This window comes from Lotus japonicus, chromosome 6 (assembly GCF_012489685.1).
Source record: "Lotus japonicus ecotype B-129 chromosome 6, LjGifu_v1.2".
Lineage (NCBI taxonomy): Eukaryota > Viridiplantae > Streptophyta > Magnoliopsida > Fabales > Fabaceae > Lotus > Lotus japonicus.
Genome location: NC_080046.1, coordinates 64,146,295 through 64,159,112, shown reverse-complemented (window position 1 = coordinate 64,159,112; position 12,818 = coordinate 64,146,295). Strand labels below are relative to the sequence as shown.

Sequence of the window (12,818 nt, the reverse complement as noted above, 5' to 3'; positions counted from 1 at the left end):
TGGTGATGATGGTTTTGGTGGGAGAGGAAGGAGGAGGAGGAGGAAGATGAATGAAGTTTCTGGGTTTTTGAAGAAGATGGAGGAGTTTTAGAGATGAAGATATGAATTTCTAGGTTTTGAAATAATTATGAGGGAAGAAGGACTTAATTTGTTGGAATAAATTTTTGAGGTATTGAACCAGAAGTAAAAAAATTTACATGGAACCCTTTTAGATAAAAAAAAAAAAAATTCCAAAGATTAAAATCTTTATATTTTTTTCAGGTACCATTTTATATTTATGTGTATAAGTTAAGGACCAAAAACATATTTAACCCTAAATTAATTGATTACTAAAATATAAAAAATTCAATTAATTATCTTGAATGTGATTGGTCCACCTAGATCATGGGTTATTTAACCCAAATATTACCATGGGTCATTTAGACAACCCCTTTTATCTTCTTAAGAAAAACAAACCTTCAATAATGACACTTTTTTTTTTCCTTTTTTATGCTAATATCTCTTTCTCAATTTTTTTGGTTACAAAATATTTTTTTGGAATTGATGAATAAATAAACTATTTTTTGACAATTTGACTCGTTTCTTAACAAATATGCAGCCTGAAAAAATAGTCACAAATTAATTAGAAAATAAAATATTGATCTTTTGATAAAATTCTAGAACATCAAACCATATGAAAAAGAAAAAAAGTAATGATAATTGTAAAAAGGAAGCAAATGAAAGAAAAGTCAAGAACGAAGACTGATATAGGACTTCTAGTAACTGTGGGACCCACTAGTTTTATCAACCTATATATCAACTCTCAATGGATGATGACCTCATACAATGTCGAATTTTACCAGATATTCAGAAAGAGCTAACGTCATCCCGCACGAGAAAGCGTCCAGTGTGACGGCTATGATGACGTCAGTTACAAATTCCACAAGCTGAGCTGTCACGGTTCTTTGTTTCTGCCATCTGATTTCGGACTAATTACAATCTTATCCCACTCCTTTTTTTTTCAATCACAAGTTAATCACAGTCACCATGCATGCTTAATTAAAAAAAATAAACTATAATTTTAGAATTTTAAACACCATGTTGTTTGGATCATAACTCTCTGTTATCTCATTTTCTTCATACTATCATTTACAGCTTTGGTGGCACGCCTATATCCGAACAACTGAAATAGTCACACCCATATCTCATAATTATTCACAAGGTTTTGTGTTACTTTATCACGGCGGGTCCTAAAGATCTTGAGCCAATTTTCATACACAAACCAAACTTTTTTCTTTAAGAAAAGATACACAAACTAAACTTGAGCACAACTTTCTTGATGATGCGTCATTTAAGTTTTGAAAATCCACAACCACATCAACATGTCTGTACTCTCTAGTCATTCTCACCCTAGGCCTAATTGATTAAGAAAGGTAATAAAGTGTTCTATTTATCTAACTTCTCGGGGACCTTATGTTAGTTTATATTATACTTTAAACCCTTATTTAAATAGGTCATGATGTTATCTTATAATTTTAATTTCATAAAGTATTCTGATTAGTTTATAAATAAGCGCGTATATGATAGAGTTTAATCAAGTTATTTATTAAAAACGTCCTAACACTTTATGTGGACATGAGGATGAAAATGAAATGAATGATTATAAGTAGAAAAAATGAAGTGATTTTCAATGTGGAAAGAATATTAAGGAAAATTAGTCAGTGAAGTGAAAAAAACAAGTGAGTTGAGACGGTAGTTCAATACTTCATCATTTAAGTAAGTGGTAGATGATTTAGTTTTTAATTCTTGTAAATAGAAAAAAATTAGGCTTAAATGCATTTGGTGCCCTTGATGTATTTCAAAAGTGTAAATGATAACCCTACTCTTTTTTTGTAAACGTTTGTACCCCCTTTGTTTTGAGAAAGTACACTGAATGCCCCTCCGTCAGGTTGACGTTAAAATCCTAACGGAGGAGCTGACGTGGATATTATTTTTACTTTTTCCTTTATTTTCTCTAATGCCACGTGGATTTTATCAACTAAAAACAAAAAAAGGAAAAATGACAAAGGCTTCAAGAAATTGGTCTTCTTTCTCAGAACAAAGCTCGCCGGAGAAACGCCGGTGGCGGTGGTGGCGGTCGCCGGAGTGACGGTGGCCGATCGTCAAATTGATTGAGGGGTTTTGAAGCGGATGATGAGGGGAGTTTAGCCATGGTGTTGGTTTATCCAAAAGGAGAGCGGTTCGCCGAAGATCGGAGGTTGAAGGTGGCGGCTAGGGTTTGGTTTCTCCTCTATTTCTCTGTTGTTTCTCATCATGTTGGTGATGATGGTGCTCGCGGTGGTGCTGGACGTTGGTGGTGTGCTCGTATCTGAACTAGAGGTAAGGAAAAGAGGAAGATGATGGCTTGATGGTGCTGGTTCGTGAGGGAGAAGGTGGTGGTGCTCTGGCTCGCGTGAGGAGGGCGCGGTGGTGGCGGCTGACACGCGGTGGTGCTGGACGTTGGTGGTGTGCTCGTATCTGAACCACAGGTAAGGAAAAGAGGAAGATGATGGCTTGATGGTGCTGGTTCATGAGGGAGAAGGTGGTGGTGCTCTGGCTCGCGTGAGGAGGGCGCGGTGGTGGCGGCTGGCACGCGGTGGTTGCTGGCGTGAGAGGAAGGAGGGAAACATGGTGAGGGTGATAATTCTTGCTGCTGTATCAGAAGAAGAGGAAAAAGGGTTTGGAGAAGAAGAGAGAAAGAGAGATGTCGAGTGAGTGAGAAGAGAGAGAGCGTGAATGAGGATAATATCCACGTCAGCTCCTCCGTTAGGATTTTAACGTCAACCTGACGGAGGGGCATTCGGTGTACTTTCTCAAAACAAGGGGGTACAAACGTTTACAAAAAAAAAGTAGGGTTATCATTTGCACTTTTAAAATACATCAGGGGCACCAAATGCATTTAAGCCAAAAAATTATTGGTTAGTCAGCCTTTGGATAATGAGTCAAAAGATTAATCTCACATTTATCTATCTGTTATGATACTGCATTTGATTAATACTAAAAAATTGAAGTGCAATATAGTAAATATGAGGAAAAAATGATGCTAATTGTAACCCATACAGCACATAGCAATTAAAGCAAGTCCACTCTCTCCTGCCCCGTGTTCCTAAAACCTTCCTATCTACCACAAAATATTCTATGGCCCCATCTTTGCCCATTTATTCCACATCTATATGCAACTCTTCAACACAATCTTCCTCCCATTCCTTCAAAACAGAGAGATTCATACCCTCACACCAAACAAAACAGGGGAAGAAGCTAAACAGAGTAAATTTTCCAATAGAAGAAGAAGCAATTAGCAAAGCCAATTCATAAGCCATGGTTTTGATTTCTCAATCCCAAACAGAGTTACCCTTAAACGAGAATGATTCACAGGATATGGTCATATACCAAGTTCTCAATGAAGCCAGTGCTCTGAGCAACACTTTTCAGAATCAGAGGCAGCAGCACCAAGGCTTAGAAGCCACAAGGAGCATCGCCAAGAAGCATTACAGAGGGGTGCGCCGCCGCCCCTGGGGGAAGTATGCGGCGGAGATTCGTGACTCGGCACGCCATGGAGCGAGGGTGTGGCTTGGCACGTTCCAAACTGCTGAAGAAGCTGCCATGGCTTATGACAGAGCAGCTTTCAGGATGAGAGGTTCCAAGGCGTTGCTCAATTTTCCAGCTGAAGTTGTTGCTGCTGCTGCTGCTGCTGCATCTTCCACGAAGATGGAGTTGAAGAAATTGAATAGCAATCATGATTCTGAATCAAGTGCTAGCAGCTCATGCATTTCCAATTCCAATTCAAATTCCAATTCCAATTGGGTGAATAGTACTCAGTTTGAAAGCACGAGTAGCACTGGAAGCTAAGCTTATTGGAGAAAAATGAAAATAGCTTCTTCTTCTGAAGAAGATTTTTTTTTCTGAAATGGGTTGGTTTGGTTTATTTGTATCTGTCTACGAAACAGGGGAAGATAAATTGAATTTGAATGTGATTCATACTAAGATTAGTTCATAAATATGTTAAAAAGTTCACTGTATTTTTGTTATCCTTGTCGAATCTTTTTTTTGTTAGTGTTGTTGTTTGTGCGTCTCTTATGGGTCCCCTGAGTTTGTAAATGATGAGGCTAGTGTTCTACTACACAAAGTTATGGGAAAAGTGGATATAGTATCCACAATGATGCAGCAATTTGAACTAAATCTCCATTTCCTTTTGGTGAAATATTCACGTTGGCAACAATGAGATTAACCCCTAGAGGTGAGATCACATTTACTAGGTATATCTGGTTCCAACAATTTTTTTTCCATGCACACCGTTCAAAGATCGAACGTAGACAAGATGCTTAAGGAGTAGTTGTGCTTGACCTTGCTAAAATCTCCATTTCTGGATGACTTATAAAAGTTGTCTTTTCTAGAATGGAGGCTATAAAGAAATTGGTATGCTCTGTTTCTCTAAATAACCAATTCACTATTCAGAACTAACTACTTTGTTGAGGATGAATGGGTCATCATGCTTAATGTCTTCAATAAGGATGACAATATTGAACATCAAGTCAATATTTGATTATATTTGTAAACATGAAAACCATTCTTATCTAATCTAGCAGTCTCAATTGTTTACTTGTAATTTTTTTTTTCAAATATGTCCTTGTCATTAGTCAAGCACATGTTTTGAATTGTAAATTTTTTCCTCAATTTTTACAAAATTGACTTGACTTCTCTCAAATTTCGATTTGTTTGACAAAAAATAAGAGTAATGTATAAAAAGACCAGAGCAAGCTTTCATTCAAGAATATAAGGTTTGATTATACGTGAAAATACAATCATTATTTAAAAGAATATATGATTGTGACCACAAAACAAGAATATATATCATGGATAAATACTAAATAGACAATGTATTCAAATAGAACAAGGTGTCTATTCTTTTACTGATGCACCTTTAACTCTAACATGCTAGTATGCAGTCAAATAAGGAATTCCTACCAGGCAAGAAGAAATAATATCTAACTAGTAACTATAAAAGTTAGGAAAATAAAAGAAGAAATAAATCTGAGAACAATACTTTATTTTCTAGGTAATTCTTACAACAATGAAGAGTGCAATTTATAGTTAGGGTAGAATCCTTATATTAAATAAAAATGACTAGGTATAAATTTTTTCAAGCAAAGATGTTTTGGATTAAACACATAAAGGGCTGTCCAACAACACTTATATCATGTGAGAATTGAGAACATGTATGCTCACTCAAGCTGATGCATCCAACTTATACATGAAACAACTTATTTAATTAGAGGATCGATTCATGTTGCAGAATTTGAAGCGTGACAATAATCATATTAAAAGTTTCCAGCTAAGAAGAAAATATAAATTAAAAAACTCCATTACATACAGTAATCATGATCTTGAACAATTTTTCAAAGATACAAACAATTGATGAATTGATATAATACTTCTATCTTTAACCAACCTTACCTTCTAAAAATAATTAAGTATCAAATCATGTAATCTGTCAAAAAGAAGACAACAAACTTTCCAAATAATCACTTCCTAGGTCCTGAAATACCAAAACATCTAGTTCATTTCCAAACATGTTCTCCCAACCAGCCATCTTTTTTGCTGCTGGCTGTTCATTCATGATATCATCAAATTCTTCCCCATCCCCTGATCCTCTCTTCCTTTTTTCTTGTTTCCCAGTGCATGTACAATAAATTTCACAAGCTCTAGAAGCACAGGTTGTAAGATCAATTACTGTCTCAAGTGGGAAATTGAGGTGTGCCTTTGGACCTCTAATTCTCAAAGCAGCTTTATCATAAGCCAAAGCTGCTTCTTCAGCTGTATCAAATGTCCCAAGCCAAACTCTTGCACCTTTCTTGGATGAATCTCTAATTTCAGCAGCATATTTTCCCCATGGCCTTCTCCTCACTCCCCTGTAGTGTTTTTCAACCACCTTCTCTGTTCTCACTTTTTCTTCTACCTTTAAATTGGAAGTGTTAGCAACTTCCAAATTTTTCTTTCCCGAATCGTCTATAATATTGCTTGCACTAGGTAGAACTTGAATACCATCTAAAACTTCTTCCCAGAATTCAGCTCCCATTGATATCCATCTACCTAAGCTTGGAAGCCTTTGCAGAATTTCCATAGAACCATCTCTTCCATCAAGATTAGGCAGTTCTTCCCATGAGTTAGAAGATTCAGCTGCATCACCTGCTCTAATTTGAGCCCAAACATTCTCAAGAATCCCGTCAGAACTTGCATTGCAATTAGTATTATTACTTTGGATATCCATGTTGATGGTCAAATAACTAGTCACAGAAATGAAGGGAATTAAGGGATACTATGAGTGAAGATATATAAAGCTAGATTTGACAGCTCAGCTTTGATTTAATTTGATTAATGAATGGAAAAACAGTTGTAAACTTTGGCATTAATGCACTGACCAGCTAAGTTTATGGAGGATTTCAGGATTATCAAACAATAGAACACATTTAAAAAATAAAGGGATGTACTATTTTATTGTTCCCTTCTTGACTTGTGTGTTTGTTCAATCATTTGGGACTTCTATGTTAAGTTGATCATGTATACTTTATGCGTTGAATGGGAATATTTTCCTCAAGATCATGGATAAAACATTACGAAAACAGAGGGGTGGAAGCATTTGAAAGCTGGCAGGAGTGGACTTTGTTGCTTTTGTGTTGGAGTGTATAATCAGTTAAACACAATCGCTTTGCTCATTTACACTGCTAATTCAGATTGTGGATTATTATTTGGCTCAATCCAGCATATGACATGGCATGATTTGGTGAAATGAACATAAAATTGCTCGAGTATCATTGAAATAAACAGAATTTCTTGGGGCTAAAGAAAGGTGGATTTGATGGATTGGTAGAATGATAATGATTATTAAAAAAACAAGGCACACGGTTGGGAATTAAACAATAGAATAGATATCCATGAACGCCACTAAAAGGCTTAATTAGGAGTGAAGCAAAGTGGCAGTGTATGCAAGCAAATGCGGCGGCGCGCTCATGGTTCCATGAACCAAACGGCATTGAAGAAACTTGAGTGTTTGGTGAAACAAATTCAAATGGGTGAATGCATTTGAATCAGCCTTCTAATTTAGGAATGTTCTTCTTAACATTGACTTAGGCTAATTCTAGATTTCATGGTTTCACATCAGAATCCCTGTGGAATAAGAAAGAAAAAAAAAATGTTCACATTCAAATTTAACTCCACACTAGAAAAATATTGGAGTATAATAAGTGATATGATAGGAAAAAAAAAGAGAAATACAAGAAAAAGTGAGGAGATGAAAGGAGTTGGATGTAAAGGTATCGTAATAGTGGAATGCACTTGTTTAATGGAACTGGATCTTTGTTCATTCGGCATTAGGCTCAAACCAAATTGGTCCAACTTGCTTTGGCCCAATATGTTCAGTCCAACCTAGCACCTTACAAACAAGCATGAACCGGGTCTAAGTATGCTCAAACACAATGGATATCACTCTGAATCAAAAGATAAAGATCTCATCACTTAAAATTACAATCAAAATATTTCGAGTTATTCAGATAAAGAGAATCAACCATAAATGTATAAATCTTGCTTATAAATATGGTGTCATCCGCAATAATTAAGGCATATACAAATTTTCTAATCACTTTTTTTTTTGTGGTCAATGAATTTTTTTTTTTCTAATCACCTAAACTGAGTTGATCTTTTTTTTGGGTCAAATAAACTGAGTTAATCTATCAACTTAACCTAAAAGCCAAACTAACTGTGCAAGCGGAGTGGCACTAAACACTTTCTAAATTATAAATGTATTGGGCTTGGTCTGTTCTTCATCTGTGTATTGGGCCTTTATACCCATTGTACTTGTATGCGGTACTCAACATTTGCATTAGTGTTGTTGACCAAGAACATCATTTGCATTAGTTTTTGGTAGAGCAGTATTACAACACAAAAAACCAGGGTTGACAAAAAGAAAACACAATAAATAAGGGATTGTAAAAGAACTGGAATAAAGAATATAATATAATTACATTTGGAGTTTTTGACTCCTAATGAAATTATATGGGGTAAAAGACATTTTAACTCGAATGAAAATTTCTTGTATCCACACTTATAAGATTGTATTTCTTCCTTTTTCTTCTTGTCTCTTCAGTAAAAGTATAACAAAATCAACAGATAATCTCAATTTATACAAAAAATTAATTTGAGCCTTGTAAAAGCTGGTGCACCTAAAGGAAATCGGACTTAAAATAGGAGAATTTCTCTTCTAGTACTACCACCCAATTTCTGTCTTTTCTATATGTATACCATCCGTAATTGAAATTTTTATCAGCTTGTTAGACTATATATGTATGTATTGATGTGAATTATTTCGAAACTGCGTGCACCTAATAATCAAAATTAAGGAATTCTTAATTTCACGACACATCAAATGCTGCCACATCTAATAATTTATTGCAACTAGCAGCATGATGAAAATGTGATTCAACATCTCTACTTTATTTATAGTATATTGTTTTTTTATGGTCAACATTTATAGTATATTGTTATATAATTATATTCATTGTCACGGTGATACTTTGGTAGATCCGGATAAAGGCAAGTGGAGTAGACATAATGTTCAGAAACAGGCCTATTTGAGCCATTAGATATCCAATATGGTACCGTACACTCCATCACTTCGATCATAATAGCAGGCCATGGGAAAGCCCATTTCAACATAATTTCATTTCCCTTTCCTAAAATGGGGTAATTTTTCATTGCATACATGTTAAAAACTGATATATTCATGAATTATGTTTTTATATATTATAAAAAATTAATATTATTAATCAGTATAAGTCATTTATAACATGATTCTTATGTGTTGAAACAATTTTGACTACCTCACCTCCTCTGCCATCAAATATCACTGAGTCAATGAAATTTCTTAGGCAACGGCTTTTTTATTACATTATCCGCACCCATTATGGTGGTGGAGCTTAGTCACTGCCTGCATATTTCTGGTTTTGTTTTGTCAAAGAAGTTAATGTGTGTGACAATCTTTATACATTGTGGCCCGTTAATTAATACACCTTCTCTAACTTCAATATAATTGTCCTTTCAAAAAAAATATAATTGTGCTAAAAATACACATTTTATTCCGAGTTTGATCCCCGCTTGTACACATTTGTGGTTATCTTTTAGTTCTATGAATATTCTAGACTTAAAAAAAATATACACATTAATTTTGTAAACTCTTTAATGAAGATATCACATGATCTATATATATTAGAAAAGAACAACTTCTAGCATGACGTGTCGCTCTCACAGGCCAAGTTAGTGACGTGTCACTCCCAGATTAATTCTCATAAAAATTATTCCACGTGTCAATTTGTTAGAGGATATAATTTTCAATTGATATATATTTTAATTTTATATATTCTAACCTAATTAATTGATATTATTTTAGAAGATATAATTTTCAATTGATATATGTTTTAATTTTATATATTCTAAAATAATTGATTGATATAATTTTAAAAGATAAGATTTGGTCTTTTAATTTATTTTTAGAATAAATTGATTAATTTTTATTGAATTTTCGAATTTTTTATTAATTCGGGATTTTATGAGTTTTTATTGTGATTTGCTAGCTTTTGTTAGTTTTTATCTATCTTTATTTAATACCATTTTTAATATTAGATTTGATTGGGATTTAGATTGTTTATTTCTTAATATATTAATATACTAAAGGAAGGTTTAGTATTTGCTAGCTTTTGAGTTTTTCTTTTCTAATATATATAATATACTAAAGGAAGGTTTTTTTCTAGAAGGTTTTGCCACGTGTCATCTCCATATCATCCCAAAAAAAAATATGCAAATTTTGTTTTTCTTAACTTTGAAATACATTTTTTTTTTTAAAATAAATAAATTCGTGCAAAGAAAAGCAAATAATGAAAAATATATGAATAAATATTAGATTTTTTTTTGAAACTTAATATTGGTTTTCTAAAAGTAAACGTAATATTGGATAAAAATTCCACTACTTATTTTGCTTGATTCATCATCTAAATAATAAGGCAACTAAGATTTTTCAAAAAAATAAAATCCTAAAGTTCTACCTATAAATAAGAGGTAAGAATTCACTTAACACCACCACATATTCGCAGCTCCCAACTCACGGTAACAAAGGTTTTTTCTGGGTTTTTTTTGTTTATAAACACTAAATCACCCCTTCATGCATGTAATTATCCCTACATACATGTTTATTTTCCCTCTTTTATTTAATTTTAAATAATTGTTGGTTTGATTTACAGTACATTTATGTCTAATTTTTTCTCTAAGGAATTCTTTTTCTTTTCTTGCTTTGACTTTTGCAGGTGAGGTTTTCATCACATCTCCTCATGTACATTTACTTTTCTCCTCTCATTTAACTTTTAATTTCTTTTTTCGAGAGCAAAGAGAGATTATTCAATGATCTTTTAGATTTTAAATAATTATTTATTTAACTTACTATCCTTTCGGATCTAATTTTTACTCCAAAAGATTTTGATTCTTTTTTTTTATTTGATTTTGCAGATGTGATTTTCATCACATCCCTTTATACATTTTTACTTTTCTTCTTCTATTTAATTTTAAATATTTCTTGCTTGATTCCTTATCCAAATAATAAGGCAACTAAGATTTTTCTTCTATTTTGCAATGTGTTTATACTTTTTTTTTTCTAGAAGGTTTTGCCACATGTCACCCCCATATCATCCCAAAACAAAAGTATACAAATTTTGTTTTTCTTAACTTTGAAATACATATTTTTAACACATATTAGTATTTGGACAAACTTGCATTTTAACCTTTACAATTTAGTATTTTGGAGAGCTGTTGCAATTTTGAATTGCAATTTTGAATCAATGGAACTATCTACTATGGAAGCTACAGACCTACAGTTATGGAAATATGCCTGGTCGCAATGGATTAATCAGTGGTTGAGGCAAAAAAGAGACAAAGTGAAACAGAGCAAAACCATGTTGAAGGTGGGGCTAAAAATTCACGAAAAGGATTCAGATTTTTCGTATTTGCAATTTTAAATAACATAATTATATTTATCCAGTTAAGATTTATACACCAAATTATGGTAACATTGGATAATTGACTACCCAAATTTAAAAATCAAAATAAATGCACAATTATTTATAAGAGTTTGTCTTTCAAGTCACTCTAAATTTATATTTAAAAGGCTAAAAAGCACTTTTGGCCCCTGATGTTTCAAGTTTGTGCAAATTCTGCCCCTACTCTATTTTTGTCGATGTTTCTACCCCTCATGTTTTCAAACAGTGCATCGTCTACCCCTCATGTTTTCAAACAGTGCATTGTCTACCCATGACGGAGGGGTAGACGGTGCACTGTTTGAAAACATGAGGGGTAGAAACATCGACAAAAATAGATAGGGGCAGAATTTGCACAAACTTAAAACATCAGGGGACAAAAATGCTTTTTAGCCTATTTTCTAATTTCAAAAAAATAAAAATTTGTTTCTTTTTTTATGATTAATTTTAATAAAAATAATATTATTTTATCAAATTTGAACTACCAATTTGATATGTTCAAAAATCACCTACTTTAGATCTTGGATGTAGATAACATAAAATTTTATGTATGCAACTATTTTGATTAAACCTATCTACAACTATTAAAAAAAGGCAACTTTTATAATATTCGTTTAATTTAATCTTAAACAAAATCCATCTTGGTTGTAATCAATAAAAAAAGTCAAAATTTTCTTAAAAGAAAACAATGGAAACGAATTTCATTTTATTACATGGAGTTTTAAAAAAATAAACACAGAGTGCACGACCAACTCGTTTGATTAACTTAAGCACCTTCTTACCTACTTGATAATTTCTCCAACTTGAGCACCAATTACTCAAACATGGACGCCAGACAAGCTCGATGGAAGAGACAATTGATATTGAGAAATAAAAGAAAAAGACAACATCTCATTAACCATCCAAACATGGCTATTGACTATTCGTGATGGCAAGGTTGGACAGCCAATTTATGGCGAATATGAAATTCAAATACCCGATGAAATCCTTATAAAAAAACTCAGAATTTAGTTTTGAAGACTTAGTCAATTTTACTTACCCTGATTTATTGCGGAACATGTTTAAATCAGAATACTTCAGTTTTAATTCAGGATTTTATGAGTTTTTTATTGGGTGCCACCTAATATGCACCACTTTTTAGTGGTGCAACCTTGCACCACTATACCAATTGTCCATTTTACCCCTGTTAAAAAAATTATTTTATAAAAAGAAAAAAATATTGGTATTACCGGGTGGATTTTGATGGGATTAATTTTTTGAACAGGGGTAAAATGGACAATTAACATAGTGGTGCAATATTACACCACTAAAAAGTGGTGCATATTAGGTGGACCCTTTTTATTGTGATTTGCTAGATTTTGATAGTTTTTATCTATCTTTATTTAGTACCTTTTTAAAGTTTAGATTTGATTAGGATTTAGGTTGTTTATTTCTTGATTTTATCTTAATTTATCTTATTATTTATTTAATGCTAATTCTAAGAAAAGGGAGTTGATTTGGTGCTGAGGGTCCACAAAGCTACCATGGACACGCAGAGATTTGATAGCTGCTATTTCTACCTCTGCCACATGTCGCGATCACGACAGAGGTATGCCGTAAGATGATGTTACGTGAAGAAGAGTTTATCATGTTGTGATTGATGATTTGTGTTATTTCAGTTTATCCTTTGTTCGTAATTCAATCCTAAATTCTTAAATTTCACATATTTTGTGTGTTTTGATCCAAAAG

At 33.1% G+C, this 12,818-nt stretch overlaps 2 protein-coding genes across 2 annotated transcripts; one reads left to right on the top strand and one right to left on the bottom strand.

The window, feature by feature from the left end:
• Positions 1–3,143: 3,143 nt before the first annotated feature.
• On the top strand, positions 3,144–4,037 carry LOC130726512 (pathogenesis-related genes transcriptional activator PTI5-like). Its single transcript, XM_057577790.1, has one exon. It carries the CDS (start codon positions 3,337–3,339, stop codon positions 3,865–3,867), a length of 531 nt encoding a protein of 176 aa, XP_057433773.1. The 5' UTR covers positions 3,144–3,336; the 3' UTR covers positions 3,868–4,037.
• A 1,344-nt stretch (positions 4,038–5,381) lies between these two features.
• On the bottom strand, positions 5,382–6,304 carry LOC130724022 (ethylene-response factor C3). Its single transcript, XM_057575183.1, has one exon. The coding sequence runs from the start codon at positions 6,284–6,286 to the stop codon at positions 5,510–5,512; it is 777 nt and encodes a 258-aa protein (XP_057431166.1). The 5' UTR covers positions 6,287–6,304; the 3' UTR covers positions 5,382–5,509.
• Positions 6,305–12,818: the final 6,514 nt, after the last annotated feature.